This window comes from Dipteris shenzhenensis, chromosome 31 (genome assembly GCF_047967505.1).
Source record: "Dipteris shenzhenensis isolate YYH24624 ecotype China chromosome 31, Dip_SZ_1.0, whole genome shotgun sequence".
NCBI classification, from domain to species: Eukaryota; Viridiplantae; Streptophyta; class Polypodiopsida; order Gleicheniales; family Dipteridaceae; genus Dipteris; species Dipteris shenzhenensis.
In genome coordinates this window covers 31,580,270-31,598,812 of record NC_141626.1, presented here as the reverse complement: position 1 = coordinate 31,598,812, position 18,543 = coordinate 31,580,270, and the positions used below count along the sequence as shown (strand labels likewise).

The following is an 18,543-nucleotide window of genomic DNA, read 5'->3' as shown; positions in this document are numbered from 1 at the left end:
TAAGAAATCCAAGATGTACCAACTATGTGAAAAGAAAGAAATGCAAATGCATATCTATATTTGTTTTCACTCCCACACAGTTATCAAGCTATAAATAGAAGATTTTTGATAATGGAGAGAAAGTAGTATCTTCATCAGGAGACATTCCTATATTGCTTAGTATAGTTAGCAAAGGATGTATTCTATGGTGCTCTACACTTTGTCACATCCAAGCGGGCTGTCCGTGTCGCGTACGTGTGGGATATAATGACTTCTCATCGGAATTGATGTATGAAAATGATTAGCCATATCTTTGTGACAACAACCCTTGAAATATAGATTGTATTTCCATGGAAGATGTGTGATGAAGTTCCCCTTTCTTATCCTCACTTTTGAGCTCCCAATGTCATAAGCATATTGCAAGTGATCCTATACGAAAATCTAGTGCTTAGGGCTAATATCCTTGTCCAAAATGTCCATATGGCTTCCAAAAGTAGTACAAATTGTGACAACTCGATTGAGCAAGCATGTGAATTCTTCTAGACATGGATAACTTTGATCTTTGCTCGACCATCTTTGTAGCCTCTAGTGCAATCTTTATTGGTGTACATGTATCACATTTCAAAAGGGAGCTTGATTTTGAAAAGTGCAACATGTTTGAAAGTTTCCATAACCAATAAGGCTAGAGTATGTTATGGACTTGAAATCCCTGCTACCAAGAGTCATGCTCGAGTCATGTTAATGTTTCTCAATATATCTCATTGTTTACATAGCCTTGATTAAAAAAGCCTTAATTGCCTCTCCCTTTATCCCTCTAATGTAGTCCTACTTTTATGGGACATTTGGTTAGCATTGTTCTTGACAAATTGTAAGAGTATCGCCTTTTCCATTTCAATATGTTCCCAAGCTGTTCAAATAATAACAATGTTTCCATGACAAGATTTCCCTGATCCTACCTCATAAGAAGCTTTGTGCCTATAAAAAGATACTCAAGAAATTATGCAGTAGCACAAACAAGCTCATTGCCAAATATGATCTGCCCCCCCCCCCCCATGTCTTCCTTCTCTTCTTTGTGCACTTTACAACATGTCATATACATAAGAATCTCGGTATAAGGGCTTTTGTCCCTGAAATTTTTGCCTTGATTTCTATATTTTTAGTTGACAGACAATTTGGGAGCAATTTCTCCAACAAAAATAATTTATAGCAACACGCTCTCAAATGTCAACAAATCTTCAACCTTTTTTTCCTTCAAATTAGAACCATGTATTGATGGTTTTGATTTATCATTCTATATTTTTTCTTTTTCCCACATAAAATTATTCACTTGAGATATCATTTCCAAATTCAAGCACCTCAAGAACACCCTCAATGTTGGTAGCCATACAGGCTACCACATGGTATAAGTTGCACGAGGTGCGGGTCCAATCTGCCCGATAGCCACACCTCTCCTTGTGTCCCAAAAGGGTCAACCAAGGATACATTGAGGCTTTGGACTTAGGCCATACATATAAGGCCTCCATATTTACTATTGATTTGTGGGATAATTTCCCTTAAGTACACGTGTCAATGCATGCAAGCCCCCCTCTTCAATTTTTCTATTTAACCATGCTTCGAGGGGTGAAGGCCACCACCTCCAACAATTAATGCTGTCTTTCCTGAGCTACAAAGCATGCACAATGATAACTCTTTGATCATCTTCAAAGAAAACTTGATTGATTAGCCCTTTAAGAAGTTCCACATTCCTGTCATGTAATCCTTGTTCAAGTTGGAGTGCACCTTGTTAACTTGCATGTATGATCCTCTACATGCTTACCAAGCTCAAATGCATCATTTGGAAGTGTATCCCTCTGCCACTATCTCTGTAAAGTTTGAGGATTATAGATTGACCTTCTCATTTACCCACCCATCTTTAGTTTGTTTTCCTTTCTTTTTGAGGTCATATGGATGGAGTATTATGTTCACAGGGTGCCATGTTGTTTTAATTCTACAATACAAATTCCCTTGTGCCTAATCTATTCATCCATTCTTGGTATGGTGGTAGGGAACTTGTAAATTAATTGTGTCCAAGTGTAAAAGATTTACATGTAGCCAAGGGACCCAAGCAATGCATGGATCCTTGAACATTCACCTCTCGATCAACAATGAGATGTGCAAGATGTCAAACGTGTAAAATGATTTCCACGTGTGCATACAAAACAACATTAAAATGTTAGTAACATAACCATAACAAAGAAATTAAAGACATGATAGTAAAACAATGTTGTATTATCACCTTATGAAATAGTTGCAACAAGAAAAGGCAATACAAGTGGTGCAGTCGATGAACTTGACCAAAGATATATATTGGAAATAATTTGATTTTTTCAGTTATAATGCCATTATTTAAGCTTCTCCCTCTAGTAAGAAGCTAAATTCTACTTCCCAACAACACGTATTTCGATTGTAACTATCTGGAAACAATAGGTCCATTAAGCCTTATGCCCTTATGATGATAGGGCATTTTGTGTTAAGCTCTTAATTCCATATGGGCATCAATAGCTTGATGTCATAAGACCTTGGTGTCAGTAAGTTATGAAGCTCTTAAACTCTTGATGAACCAAGGGTGTTAATATTTTGAGCGCATAAGGCCTCGATGCTTCATTAATATGGCTTAAGGAAAATAAGGCCTTGATGCCCTTGGGACATCAAGGGCTTGACATTTGAAGGAATCTTGATCAATTCCTTTTCAGCTTGCCAACATGTATTTGAATTGCAAATCATTTGGAGCAATGTGTCCTTATGCCCTTATGTTCTTATGCCATTATAGATTAAGCTTTTTAGCTCTTAAGACCTTGATGCCCTAGGGGCACTAATAGCTTGATATTATAAGGCCTTGATGCCCCTAGGGCACCATGGTCTTAGGCTTTTAAGATATAAATTTACAAACCAAAGGCATCAAGAGTGACAAAGTGAGGATCCTACTCTCCTAGTCACTAAGACAACATCCTAATACAACACTAATCTAAGGAGGATGCAACCTAAGTGCAAGCATGATGAAGAGAGTGCTCATGACATGTATCTCAAGTCAATTAGGTTCCAAGATAGATTAACTTGGACTCATAAAGAGAATCTTGAGATAGTGCAAAGTGCTTGATTGATATTACTTCAAATGAACCTCCCTTTTATAGGTGAGGGTACTTACATCCATTTGCTTGCTCACATGTGGGATATCTCCTCCATGCCATGTGGCAGCTTGTCCTTTGCTCATATCTTTGCTCTACATGTGCTCATGACACCACAACTCTCAACACCTCCCCTTGGTGCCATAACCCTTTGGCTACTGCAAGGTGGTCAGATGTGAGTTACATTCCATTACCTCCCCTTAGTGCAAGCCTGCTACTTAAGGTGGTCAAGTGTGGCTTTTACATGTCAATACCTCCCCTGGGTGCTTTCATAGCTACTCTCAGGTGGTCAGGCTTGATTTACAAAACATAGGCAAGGTTGGCAAGGTTTTTGCTTTTCAATACATTCCATTGATGTCACCTTTTGGCTCATGGCTTGATGATGACTCCACGTAGTTGACTTGTTGATTCTTCAATCTGCAATCTTCTTCCTTATGTCCCAGCTTCTTGCAATGGTGACACTTTGGTTTGTTCTTCAATCTGCAGTCACTTTGATAGTGACCCATCCTTCCGCAATGGTAGCATTTCACTGATGTTTTACTGAATAGTGCTTGTTCTTCATTATAGCTGTTGTGTGTTGATGTCGATGTTGATGTCGATGCCTTCAACTCTCTTTCTTTTTCGAGAAGAGAGGATACACATTCTTCAAACTTTGGATCTGGCAAATTCTTCAAAGTGGTTGTCAATGAACTATACTCTGCAGGCATGCTTTTAAGGAGAATTGCAAGTGCATCTTTCTCTCCTACTTTTGCATTTATGCCCTCTAGTTGAGTCATAATGCTTTTGATTTTGTTGACAAATTGTGCCATGGATTCATTGAAGCCCATGTGCATACCATAGAATTCAATCTTAAGATGGATTTCTTGGTTTTTGGCTTTTGCACCAAACACTGTGTTCAACTCATCCCATGCATCCTTGGCATGATCGTTAGAGTCTATATGATGAATTATGTTTGGACCTAAGTGCAATCCAATGAGTGATAGTGCTGCTTCATCTTTTTCCTTCCAGGCATCATTTTGTGCAGTGGGTATGTCTTCTTTTACAGTCTTCCAAAGCTTTTGGTGCATCAGGAGATATCTCATTTGTGTAGACCATGTGTGAAATCCTTCCTTGGTGAACTTATCAACAGTTGGTGTGCGGATTGCCATTGCAAAGGTCTTACCAGTTGATGATACTTTCAAATCTGGCAGTGTCTAATTGCATATAGAAAATTTGAGTTGACAGGCGCGTAGAGCTCAAAAAGGCGATCACTTTTCCTTTTTGGAGCATGTGCAAATTCGTCCTGGATTGCAAGTTATGGCTTGTCGAAGATTCTATGAAGAAGAGGGGGTCTTGATGATGTGGCACAGGGATTCACATGCAGAATTCAAACTGTGCTTACAAAGGGACTATGCTTGGGTGGCACTATGGTGACCTTTTAACCTAGCTTGGTTAACCCAAGGTTACATAAATTTTACCATGGTTAAACTAACCCAAGTAGCTTAACCTAACCATAGTTAATCTTTGACCACCTTATCTGCCACATGTCATTCAATGGAACCTTAGCAAGAAAAATATTTGAGGCGACGACGGAGCTGCTGTCGATTGTGATGGCGACGACGACGACGAAGCTTCTAGGCTGGAGAGGCTACGTGATGCAGAAGAGAGCAACAGGGAGTCGTAGAATGTTTGCAGAGGCAGCCTTAGTCGAGGCGATGGAGCGTGCCTGTAGGAAGCAGTCGTGGCTTGCTTCAGAGTCGTTGTAGTTCGTGCAGGGTCGAGCCAGAGGCTGGCCGATCTGGAGATGGACGTTGATGCAGAGGCTTGCTGGTCGAGCTGAGAGGTTGAGAGCTGTCGTGAGCCGTATTACGAGCTGCTCAAAGGAGCCACTTTGAGCCTTGCTTGCTTGTTCAAGAGACGGCTGTTGCTGTCGATGGAGGCTGTGCATAAGATGGGCTTGAAGGACGCTTGATGTGCGAGCTAAAGCACAGGAGCTGTTTGGATGCTAGTTGCTATTTGGAGAAAGAAGTGCTTGAGGTCATTGGAGACTAGGGAGCCGCAGGCGGAGGTCGTTGTCTCCCTTTGGAGCTTGCAGGGCCGTTGCTATTGTAGGCTAACAGTGCAGTTGGCTTCGTTTGATGAAGGGAGAAGCTCAATGCTTTCTTTCTCAAAAGTCTGAATGAATACTACTAACAAGTCTTTCTCTCAAGCAAGGACAAGGATCTCTCTCTCTTGGCAAATGAATGGATGGAAATTCTTTCAACGGGAGAATGAAAGAATGAACACTAAAAGAGAACACTCAACCTCAATCTAAAAACTAATCTAGGAGAACTAGACCTAAGCTCTGATACCATGACAAAGTGAGGATCCTACTCTCCTAGTCACTAAGACAACATCCTAATACAACACTAATCTAAGGAGGATGCAACCTAAGTGCAAGCATGATGAAGAGAGTGCTCATGACATGTATCTCAAGTCAATTAGGTTCCAAGATAGATTAACTTGGACTCATAAAGAGAATCTTGAGATAGTGCAAAGTGCTTGATTGATATTACTTCAAATGAACCTCCCTTTTATAGGTGAGGGTACTTACATCCATTTGCTTGCTCACATGTCGGATATCTCCTCCATGCCATGTGGCAGCTTGTCCTTTGCTCATACCTTTGCTCTACATGTGCTCATGGCACCACAACTCTCAACAAAGAGCTCAAGGGCATAATGCCTTGATGCCTCTGAGGCATAAGGGGCTTAAGGACACAAGGCCTTGCCCGAGAGATATCAAGAGCTTGACATTTCAAAGCATCATGCTCAAGTCCTTTTGCTTATTGATGTGCATTTAGGTCGATTGACTCCTTATGCTTACATTAGCTCTTTGCCATTATGCATTATTCGATATGCCTTGATATCCTAGGGGTGTCAAAAGCTTGGGGACATAAGGAATTGTAGTCTTAACTTGAAGTTATTTAAAATTGATTTCAAAAAACTATTTTTCAATTGCATGGATGCAAGCATGTTTGAACCCATAGGGCACATTAGAGGGGACTTGCCCCCCTACTACTATTAGTGGTAGGATCCAAGAGGGGGTAGCCAAAAATGCTTGCATTTTTTTCTACGGATTCCCATGCAAATTTGGACTAAACTCATCAAAACTACTGATCAAGAGCTAAAGATAATTGACCCTAATCTAAGGTTATAACTATCTTTACTAGGGATAATTGAAGCAACTGAATGTGAGGCTTAATAATAAGCTCAATGTAAACATTAATCCAAGGCTTTAAAAATTTTAGTAAAATTAAACCTACCTTTCAACCACACATTCCTTCAATGTTTCTTTTGTGATTCTTGCATCGCCTCCATGCTCTTGCTATCTACACTACTCCTATTGCACCCTTCACCTTTTACCCTCTTGTTGTTATTCTCAAGCTTCTCATAGCCTACGAGAGAAGGAGGAAAGTATTTTAGAGCTCATTGTTATAGCATAGGAGAAAAGCAAAAAGTTATTACCTTAAATGGAAAGAAGGGCTAAGTCCTTTAGGCATTGCCATCTAAACTCAAATTTCAATGCGCTTGATTGCAATTCTCTTTGTTCTTTATTCTATGAGAGTCCTTGGTAGTGGAAGATCTATACCAATGGTAGACAAACTCATTGAGATGATAGGTTTCTCTTTAGGTATTGATGCTATGCTTTAAATCTTATATCTCCTCTTTCTTACACATGGTTATTGTGCTATAAGAAAATAGTGAAATTAAAGCTATTTGAGATAAATAGAGGGGGACATGGTCTTGAGTCTTTTTGATAGATTTTCATACGCAATGCCTGCTTTTCAAAAGCAATGAAAAAACTTGGATTTTTTGTTAGGCTCCTTTTCTTACAATTCAATAAAATTCGGTCTATAGTAATCTCATGCAGTTTAAGCAAAACATGAGAAGTCAATAGCCCACTTGCACTATTCTAGATGCACTCCAATCTACACTTGTTGCCCTCCTCTTAAATAATAGAAAAGTATAGATTGAAAACTAGAAAATAAACTCACTTATGACTGCATCAATTCTTCATTCTTACACCTTCTCCATTGCAATAGCCAACAATACTTAGTCCCATGGAGAAGGTGCATGATAGAGTTACAATGAATCACTGTGCATAAGGACTACCAAAACTTAGGCCTCAATTTTTACAAAAAAGGGATTCAAATTATTGCCAAATTGTTTAAAAGAAGAAAAATCAAAGAGACATTCAAATGCAGTTTATATTTTATAATTTTTAGGCTCTTGACACACTTGGTTCATCACTCAGGGGGGTTCACCTCACAAAATTTTAGTGTACCACGTGCATTCAAAATGAGGGTATTTTAATTCAACTTTTGGAAAAAATTTAATAGGATCACAATAACAAGAGGGGTTTTTAAATTCAACTTTAGAAAAGAAATCAGTTAGTTCATAAGTAAAGAGGGGTCGTTTTATTTGGAGAAATATTTTGTTTGAGGGGTTTTTTAAATACCCCTTGAATGCACCTAATATATAGGGTTTCTTAGTAGTGAACCCCCCGAGGTTCATCACCACTTTAAGTCATTAAGCTCTTGAAGAACTAAGGGGAATTAGTAGCTTTAATTCATTGTGCACGTGATGCCCTTGGTTCATCAATATCTTGAGTCCTTAAGATCTTCATGTCCTTGGTTGACTTCTTTAACCCTCTTGTTCAAGTACAAGGTGTTCAAGTACAAGGTAGTATTCACATTAAATATGGAGGGTACATGAGAGGGATTCACACTAAGAAGAAGTATGCCACTATTCATGATATTTCTATTGTCCTTCGTTTCATATCAAACGAATCCTCAAGAGGGATGCAAGGATTGGAATGATGTTTTTAAGTATGATCCTTCTATTATTTATGATGGGGTGGGGTCAACTAGCAACATTAAGACATTCAAAAGAAAGCCATGAAAAAATTCAAGACACTTGAGCAATTCCTTTGGCCCCTTACTTTAGAGGGTTTCAAAATGCATGGAGAGAGTTTGACTCAGTTTGAAAAAAATCCTTCGTATTATAGAATGTTGGTTGAATCGTTTTGTCCAGATAGAGGCTTTACAAAATGGAAGAAAATGATAATTATTACCAAGAATACCATGGAGAAAACACTATATGATGCATATGTGCGTAAAATGGTCCAAATTTTCTCAAATGTGAAAAGGTTCTATGATAGCATGGTGGGGAAATATTTTAATGAATTTAAGGGAGATATTATAAGAACATTATATGAAAGATATACAACATTTATGTTGAATTGCAAAAGGCAACAAGTGAAATAAATCTTCAGCAAATTCAAGAACACATAAACATGAGTGAAGGGGATGCAGAATATATAAGGTCTATTGAAAGTGTTGGAGGTGATACTAGAGAACTTGAACCATGGGAGAAAGGAATGGGGGGGAAGTTACAAATAGTGACGAGGAGTAAAGTTAAAATTCCTTGTGTGAAGTACAATTAGTAGTCCTGATGTTTATTTTTGAATGGAGTGGGGTAAAAGCATGGTTAGTTGGCCTCCTATTTTCCTGTTTAGCATAACATTTCTACTATAAGCTATCAATCTTTTTTAACAGTCAATGTATTTTCATGAAGCTACAATGTTGAGAGTGTTAAAAAACATATTTAACATTGGAATAATTTTTTATAGTTTGAAACAAATTGTATAGTACTAAAAATCCCAGACGTTGCTATTTGGTCCACCTAACATTACAATGCCCTAGTGGAATTAAGTAAAAGAAATGTTCCTTCATTTAGTAGTTCGAATTGAATGTCTTTGAAAAAGAGGGGACTGTCATCAATGCAATACTACTTTTTCTTTTCTTCTACATAATACTTGAATTTTGAGAATCTTTGGCTGTGTTGCTTGGAATTTTTTCATTTAATTTATGATTAAATAAAATTTAATACATTTGCTAGTTTGAGGTAATACGTACCTAGTACATATCTAGCTACTAACAAAATGACCACAACAAAGTGTAATCAATTTGAGAATATGTTTTAAGTATATAAAATATTTAAAAAAAATGGTGTATGGAATCGAACATTTACCACCAATACACATGCAAGCATTTTTTTGTACTAGGTAGATTGAGAAAGATGTGTATATTATTTTAGACTTAAATGGTGTGCTATTAAAGACTTGTTAATTGGATCCTCATCTGCTAGTTGTCAAGAGATGTGATCATGGAGAATATATACAAATTTTCCATGGGTGGTTGGCATTCTTAAGAAAGGCAATGTCTTTGTTTAGGGTTGGAATATGGTAAATATTGAAATGTGATGAAGGAGAACAATTTCATGGAGGATGAAGAAAAGGACAAGCTTCCCTTTTTATGGTGTGGAAGTAAGGAAATTGCTTTCAAGTGCAAGATTTGATGAGACCTATCCCGACCTCTCAAAGAAAATGTTATTGCATGTTTCAAACCGTTGTGCTATGTTTGGAGGATTTTTTATCCTACTCTGGATTATTCAAACATATTATTAGAAGATGATTCCCCATATAAGGCTTGCATGAATGACGATGGAAATTTTTTATTTCCAAACCTTTTGCAGGCTGGGTTGGAGGTGTGAAAGATAACAACTTAATTAATATATTGTGCTTAGGCTTGGAAAGAACAAAGGTGGCTTCTAATCTCCAAGACTATGTGTAACAAAATTTCATTAAGAAAACACCAATGGACACCAGTCAAGACTTTAATGGGCATCTAAAGAAAGTGATCCATTGTCCATGGGATCAATGTTCACCTCCCACTCCTTAAAGTCCTCCATGGATAAAGTGAAACAATGTTAGTCACAAAGGCTTGTGTGTGTATAGACATGAGGACTCCAAAGCATCAATTTTCATAGAGGCTACATCAAACACAATTTGTAAATTGCTTTGAGATGGATCATCCCTTATATGCATGTAGATAGTCTATTTTGAGCAATCTACAAGCTAAGTAGGCTATGTAGAGTCAAAGTGATAAAAACCTTGTTGTTAGGATTTGTTAGAAAGACTTAAAGAACTTAATAGGTAAAATCTAGGCAATATATGAAAATTTTGGGTTCTAAAAAGAATAATTATTTAAGGCTTGAGGAAAACTATGTGTCGTAGAGGAGGATTGCAAAAAAAACACACAAACCAAGGTGGACTACAATAAGCACAAGAAAATTTGAGTAAAGTAGCTTTGAGGCTATCAAGGAACCCACACATATGGTATATGTGTTGGTAGATTGAAAACATGTAGTAGACCTAAGCAAAGGGCAGAGTTTAGCTAGATAAAACTAGATATAGTCTAGCTAGGTTTGGATAATCAGAATAGGTGCAGTAGGCCATTGTAGTAGAGGGGAGATATTTTGTGGATTTCAAAGCCTTACGACCCATGTTTGGTAGAGTTGCACTAACTTTAAAGTTGTGCAAACTCTAAAAATACATGCAAACCAACATTGACTACAATCCTCATAAAGATTCACATAAAGAGCTTCAAGGTAGCTAAGAAATAGATTGTAGTATTTTTGAAATATTGGAAGATGCATGAATTATGAAGGTTTAGGAAATGCATCAAAGGCCAGCTTAGGACTAGCAGCACAAAATTTGGAGTAGCCCACATGGAATTTAAGTGGATAGGACTATCTAATCTTGTGGTAGATTTGAGCTTCAAAAGTCATTCTAGTATGAATTTTGAGATAGCATAATAATTTAGGTCAAACTAAATTTTCTAGCAACTTTTTGGGGCAAATCGATGCATCACATAGTGCTAATATGGAGTCCTTTATTGACTTGTGACATGAACAAACCCAAAAATGGGCATTTTGGGTAGTCTAAGTTTGCCTATATAGCTTATTTTGCATAGGCTTGTGCAAGGACTCAAAGAGCACAGTGATGCGATTGGAATTTTGTAATGCTTGTTGGAAGACCATGTGTGTGTTGTAGTAGGAAAACTGAGTGAGGTCCCTATGACATGGAAGAATTTGAATCTTATGCAATTGTTTGTTGTTTAGTCGTAGAGATAGGTAGTAAGGAAAGAGAGGTGACCAAGGACTAGTCAAAAGCAGTCAGAAAAGGAGCATCTTATGGGCGATTTTTGCATCCATAGGATGGCTATTGGTGGAATTATGTCTAAATGGTGCACATGAATATGGCTAATTGTAGCTACATAGGAAAGATGTGGAAAAGCATGGTGGCTTTTGTTATAAAAACATCTTTTTATCTAAATTTAGTACAAAAAGTTGGGAAGTGTGTGAAAGTTTGGAACTTTGGTAAGTTTATGGTGTAGGTTCTAGGCCATGTAGCCAAATCCTAGTGTAATCTAAATGCTTCTTGCATGGAATTCCTTAAATGTAAGCTTCTAGGGAGGGTCACCTTGTTTTTGGCTTTCTTCATGTGTCCCAATCCTCTAGCTAATGCAAAAAGAGCTTTATCTTTCCCTAATTAGTCCCCAGTAATTATGGCTTGTGTAGCATTCCATATTTCCATTAATATGTTGGAAATTTTAAAGTTCAGGTGTGCTTGAAAAGCGTGCCAAAATTCCCAGGTGGTGGAAATGCTGTCGACAGTTATAGATAAGGCAACAAATTTGCAGCCTATGGGAAACATGGAATTCTAAAGTAATATTACTCTTAACACTAAAAAAAAGATCTTTTTAGTAACATGAAAAAAAGAGGATCTAATGTTGGAGAAACCTCTTACTTTCTTGAAACTAAAGTGATGAACCCAAAACCACTCTAATGAACCAAATTTAGAGAGTTTTCGAGATAACATCAATGTAAATTCATGCAGGATGCCACCACCTACAAAGCCTATTTATGAATATGGGAATTGAAGGATAGTGGCCACATGGAAATCAATTCTTGTCCCTAGAGACTTGAAATGATTTTTTTGTGATGTCAAAATAAGAATCTTACATATTCTTAGAAATTAGTTTTTGCAAAGTTGTGCTAGAACTGAAGCTATAAAGATCTAACCAAATTTAATCTAAAGTGACCTTAAGAATAGACTTGAATATTCTTATCTTAGGTGGACAAAAAGAGTAGTGATGGATATTAATGATTGAATGTGGCTATAGGTTTATCAAAGTCTCTAAATACAGATGAAATATTCACATTCAGTTGCTACCATTTGAACACAATCTTACATGCATCTATTCCACCCCTAGTACCTTGTGTTATGGCCTTGTACTCCATAACATATAATTGAAAGGAAGGTGGACTATGCAATTGTAATGCTGTTAATATTCCCCCACATGTATGCAAACCATTAAATAAAACCAAACCAAATGTATCCCAAACTATTCCTCAAGGAAGTTGTTTTGTGCGTGCATGGACTTGAAGTAAAAGTCATTCGGCCTGACATCAAAGCCACCGCCTACAAAGCCTATTTATGAATATGGTAATTGAAGGATAGTGGCCACATGGAATCAATTCTTGTCCCTAGAGCCTTGAAATGATTTTTTGGTGATGTCAAAACAAGAATCTTACATATACTTAGAAGTTATTTTTTGCAAAGTTATGCTACAACTGAAGCTATAAAGATCTAACCAAATTTAGTCTAAAGTGACCTTAAGAATAGACTTGAATATTCTTATATTCCATGGACAAAAAGATTTGTGACATATATTATTTGATCGAATGTGGCTATAGGTCTATAAAAGTCTCTAAATATAGATGAAATATTCACATTCAATTACTACCATTTGAACGCAATCATACATGCATCTATTCCACCCCCTAGTACCTTGTGTTATGGCCTTATACTCCATAACATAATTGAAAGGAAGGTGGACTATGCAATTGTAATGATGTTCATATTCCCCCACATGTATGCAAACCATAAAATAAAACAAAACCAACTGTATCCCAAACCATTGCTCATGGAAGTTGTTTTGCGCATGCATGGACTTGAAGTAAAAGTCCTTTGGCCTGACATCAAATCCTAACTTTGGCAATTGACTATGCTCTATTATGCGACCATATCACCCACTATATGGACCTAGTAGACTAGAGTTTAGAAATATGCATAGGCATGTAGTTTGTGTGTGTCACCCTCACAACTCAGCTTATAGATCTAACCGTCATCCTATGCAACAACCCTTCGACACCTCCATAATAAAGCACCTATGCCTCTATAACCTCTATAAATCACCCTAAGAGTGAGCCTCAAACATTGGGACCAATCAAGCCCATTACACTCAACCCTATGAAAAAACGTCATTGACAACCTAATGTGACCATGGTCACCACCTATTAGAAATCTATCAAGTGTAGGATCTTGCATGCTGCTACTTGAACCCAAAATTTTGTCCTGGAAATCTAGACTGTCTAAATTAGATCTAAATTTGGATCCTATGACTACACAAGTTTGGACAATAACTTTCACAACACAATTCAAATGAAGTGATCTAAACATGGGAAATGATCAACCTAATGACATCTACAAATCATCTCTTGAAAATCCCAAATGCAAAGGCATCTCCTCATATTAACAAAGCTTGCTCATTGAGGTGAGTGAGACCCCTTCCACATAACTACTAGGAACCGAATTTCTACAATCCAAGGGTATAATAGAGTAAGGAATTTTAGTACATGTTAGTGAAATGGACTACGATAATAAATCGGTAGAGTCTAATGCAAATCGCCAAGAATTCCAAAGGTTTTTTCATGTTTACACTAATGCACCATTCACAAGTGTCATATTTGGTCCAAAATAGTGTGAGAATAACACATTCACATTAGTAATTGAAAAAAAACTACCGTTAGTGGACCTTTTCATAGGCATATTATTGCAATAGTAGGCCTATTGCTGTTGGTGTCAAGCCTACAATTGACAGTATGTGGCCTATTATCAACCTAATACCTAGTGGTAATATGGCCACTATCAATGATAGTACTTCCTATTTCCTATTCATTGTTTACTTATAAATGCTTGCAAGAGCCACACGCGCATCTCATTCGACAAGATTGTAGTCCATAGCTCCTATACCTAGTGTGGTGGGGTAAGGTGGGACCACAATTGAGTCACAAGAATGAAAGAGAGGAAAACTATGAGATGGTGAGTTTTCATCGTTCTTGCAAAAGTGGTCAATTGCTCCAATAGCTTGCACGTTGGGTTAAGGGTTTACCACAACTATAAGACAATGAGTACAATTGTAAACATGTAGTGCTATTTCCAACCTTTGGTTTTCTTAAGAACTTACATTGGTTTCTTTTAGTAAGATTCTAGTCCTTACCTCCTGCAACTAATGTGGTGGGCAAAAGTGGACCACAATTGAGTCACCAGAATCTGGGAGAGGAAGACAGTGAGAAAGTGAAGTGTACATTGTTCTTACAAAAGTGGTCGATTGCTCCAATACGTTGAATGTTGGGGTAAGGGTTCACCACAACTATGAGAAAATGAATGTGATTTCAACAATGGATGGATACGCATGACCCGTGACCCCACAAATAGCAACAATTCCTACCTCTTCATAAGGCCCTTACAGCCTGCACAAATTTTCCCCAAACCTTAAGTGGCTCAGTAGCTTCAACATCAAATCCCACCTAATTCAGTTGTATGCTTTATCCAAACTGATATTGATCTTGAAAGGGCATAATCCATCGTTTGATTCACCTTGCCTATATTGTTAAATATCTTTCTCCTCTGCATGAAGGCTCACAGCACCATACTCCTTACCTTTGGAACCCTCCATTTGATTAGTAATGATAAAGCCTGGTATGACATGCTCAACCTAGTTATGCACAGCCAGTCCCTGTTGTAGTCCAGTCAGGTCACTTCAAAATATACTTCGACATACCAATGTTCACATCATTTGACAGAGATCCCTCCCCTCTTGCATGCTTCATTGACCAATATTGAATAGTTTGTAGCCAGTAGTTTCCAAAAGTATCTAAAAAACTCCACAGGCAGTCAGTTCATATGCAAATGTTTTTTATTTCACATACTTGCTCAGAGAAGTTCAAAAGTATTAGTCTCCCTCCAAGACTTTGTTCGACAGGCATTACTCTTTGCATTCCACTTAGCACCCGAAACTGGACCTGACCACAAAATCTACCTTAAAGAATCCACAAGAATTTTCCCAATCTACAAGGGTCCGGTATTCAAACTCTCTCCCCACCCGATAGTTACACACCTCATAGTCACCCTTGTGTGCCGGCTGTCCTCCTACATGTCCTCCTACAGTTCTCTTTTCCTTTAAGCTTCTCACCGCTTCTCACCAAACATGTCCAGCAATGTCTGCAGGCTACCTTCCTCAGGTGCATGATGGTCCATTGAATACTTGTTGATGATGCGACCACCTCCCTCTTGATTTCCTTGTGCCTCTCGTGATTTGAGCCTTCTTTGAGAACCTGATTCTGAATTTCTAGCTCATTCCAGGACCCACACCTGAGGGGCATCCAGCATGCACAACAGGCTTCAGAGACTACTCTCCTGGCCCCATGCATTGTCAAAGCCAGTCAGTAACGCTACACTAGGAAACTTGAGGACTTCGATCAAGCCTTCAAAGCGTTCCCTACCTTTGCAGAGATCTGAGGACCTTCCTTCTCTGCTATGACTTTTCAACATCAAAGCCACTCAATAATGCTACATGCTACACTGGGAAACTTGATGACTTCCATCGGGCCTTCAAAGCATTCCCTATTTTGGCAGCTACTTTCCCTGTCTTCACAGAGATCTGAGGACCTTCTCTCTCCCTGCCATGAGCTCTCAACACACGCATGCCCTAGCTCTCAGCTCGTCCCTCCGTTCAGCTCTACTCCCTGGATTTTCTTGTTGAATAAAACATTGGACTTTGGTATCTCTGCAATCATCTGTATTACTGATCTCCTGTTTCTCAAACTAGGGCTTAGGTCACCCAACACACGAAATCAAGGTTTATTTAAAATCAAGAGCTTAGGTCTGAATACTGCTTCATTATAATATTGCATGAGCCATGGCGCCAAGTAAACCTTAAGAGTAACTCAGCCCATCAAAAATGTATGCAAATTGCTTATACCTTTCACAGCATAGCTTATAATGAATTCCTAATATTTACTTGGGCCAGAGCGACCTTATTGATGTAAAGTTTAAGAGGTATTCTTTGGAGGGCTTTTTTTTCAAAAGCTAAGGTAGATATGGGTTCATAGAAGGGATCAACTCCACCAGAACCGACTCGTAGATGAATGTCATCGAACTGAAAACTGTAAAAATGTTTGATACTTTCGCATATACTGCTAACATTCAACTTACAAATACTGATTCTATTACCGTTAAGGTCCGGCAATGGCCAGATTTGTTCAAAATTTTTATAAGCACTAAGCTTATTTTCTCCAAACACTGCGAACAACAGCGCAGGAACGAATCCCACCTCAAATGCTTAAGAGATACAGAATTTCAAAACCCAGTGGATCTTGACCAAAAACATCACCTCGAGACCTTTTAGACTTGAGTGACGATTACAGGCTGGGTGGCTCCAGCGCCGAAGAATGATAGCAGACCACCCGCAGAACTTTCCTCGTCCAAGAAGAGATCGTCTGGCACACGGAAAGCCGCATGAATGCAGATAATTGCAACGCCTATCATCGCCGCGGAGATGAGCACGGATCCAACATTCGTCAAAAACACAACCACAACGGTGATCACGCCCATCAGCGCAAGAACTTCCCTCTCACTAAAAGTCCTGTTGAAGAGAACCAGCGGCGTTGTTCGAATAAGGTACATGAAGATCCAACCTGCCAAAAGACCGCACAGCAAGAAAAGCGAGAGGGGGTTGGAAAGAAGAGTAAGAGCCACTACGGCCGTGAGTAAGAGCCCGTAGTTGATGCGGAAGTAGCCCCAATTCTTCCGGATCCGGCTAGTAGCCTCTGCAAGAGACTCGGGCTTAGCGAAAGAGCTGCGATCTACGAGTTCAACCCAAGGACGTCGTTGAGAAAGGGCTTGACGGGATGTCTCGGAGATGCGAGCGAGGAAGGCACGGGCAGCAGGGGTGGAAGCCAAAGCCATGGGAGCGCCTCCGACAGTGTCTTGATTAGCCATGGATCTGAAGAGTGAGGAGAGGAATTGCCAATGGAATGGATCAAAGGTGTGCGATCGGAGACGGAAAGGTGCAAAATCTTGCGGAGATGATCCGAAAGAGAGATCTGCAGGGCGAGAAATTTAGGATCAAGAACTGGGAAGAGGAGGCTACAATGGCGAAATCAAGATCAGAAATGACGAAACAACTACCGGAAAGAAATCAACTACCGGAATGAAACAGAAATCTCAAATCAAAACGACGGAGCTTGCAACTCCAACGAAATGTTATCACTAAACATTGAAATGAAAAAAACGACTCCAAGTACTTAATTTTAAGTACTTCAACTTGAAATGAAAACCACTCCAAATACTTCATCTTAGTCACATCACCTATTGGATATATAAACTTGTAGGGCTTTCTAGCTAGCTCGTGGGAGGCGGCGGAGCCAGGCTCGACCCCAACCAGAGTTTACGAAAACCCGACACTCGTCGTCATTGTCGTGCAATAGTAGCTCACATGGTAGAGTGCTTGCCTGCCTGCCTACCTACCTACCAGAGCTGGCTGCCCGCGTTCACACATCTTGTGGACTCCGTGTTCAAAATCCTCCTGTTTGGCAAAGTACGCCCCATGCAAATGTACCCCTTCTAGTGAGCCATGGGTGGGTGAGTTCCCCCCCCCCCAAAAAAAAAACTTTTTCGTGTCCTATGTTCTATCGAGAGGGAAGGGGATCTTGTAACGACATCAAAATTTCTTCAGGAAGCAGAAATTCCTTATCGTCTTTGATGGGGGACGTTAGAAACTTGAGTGACCACCTATACAAACGAGCCACATGCGCACTGCCACATGATGTGGGTGCCCAACCCAAATCTACCTAGGCACTCCAGGGAGCCTCATCCACCTGATACATTCATGGGTTCGATTGCCCATTAACGTAATTTGTGAGGTTCTAAACAGGGGGAGATATTCAGGGCAATGAACTTCTTCCACTCAAAGTGTGATAAGCTTGAGAATTAACCTTGAAAAATAATTATAAATTGCAAGTTTTGGGGGTTTATAATTTTTTGACCTACACACAAAAACATTAAAAAAATGAATAAATGTAACATTGGAAGGACCATAACATATTTGAACTGTTTTCTAATGGAGTCTAGCAATTCAAACTCAAATTATGTCGTACCCATATTTTTCTAGATTTCTGTCTCTTGTTTCTCTTATAGGAATTCTAAGTTTGTACAAGGGGAAACTTTTAACCAAACTTTGTAACTAGAATCTGATGCATGCACGGTGCTAGCTAGGAACCATGCTCAAGCTGAGAGAGGTTTGAAGAGATATCGGTGCCTGTTGTCTGAGGATTCTGAGATCGATCTGATGAATGAAAAGGAGGGTGTCTTGGAATGGTGCAGTCCGGTGGAGTATGTAAGGAGGCTCGT

The 18,543-nt window shown here is 39.0% G+C and overlaps 1 protein-coding gene across 2 annotated transcripts; it reads right to left on the bottom strand.

The window, feature by feature from the left end:
* Positions 1–16,305: 16,305 nt before the first annotated feature.
* On the bottom strand, positions 16,306–17,469 carry PRA1.B1 (prenylated RAB acceptor 1.B1). Of its 2 annotated transcripts, none has more exons than XM_087402435.1 (2): positions 17,439–17,469; positions 16,306–17,237 (listed from the first exon to the last, which is right to left on the bottom strand). In XM_087402435.1, exon 2 carries the CDS (start codon positions 17,131–17,133, stop codon positions 16,537–16,539), a length of 597 nt encoding a protein of 198 aa, XP_087258561.1. In that variant the 5' UTR covers positions 17,134–17,237; positions 17,439–17,469; the 3' UTR covers positions 16,306–16,536. The 2 variants fall into 2 exon arrangements, with proteins under 2 accessions (XP_087258561.1, XP_087258560.1); XM_087402434.1 differs by having other exon boundaries at positions 16,307–17,237; positions 17,341–17,441.
* Positions 17,470–18,543: the final 1,074 nt, after the last annotated feature.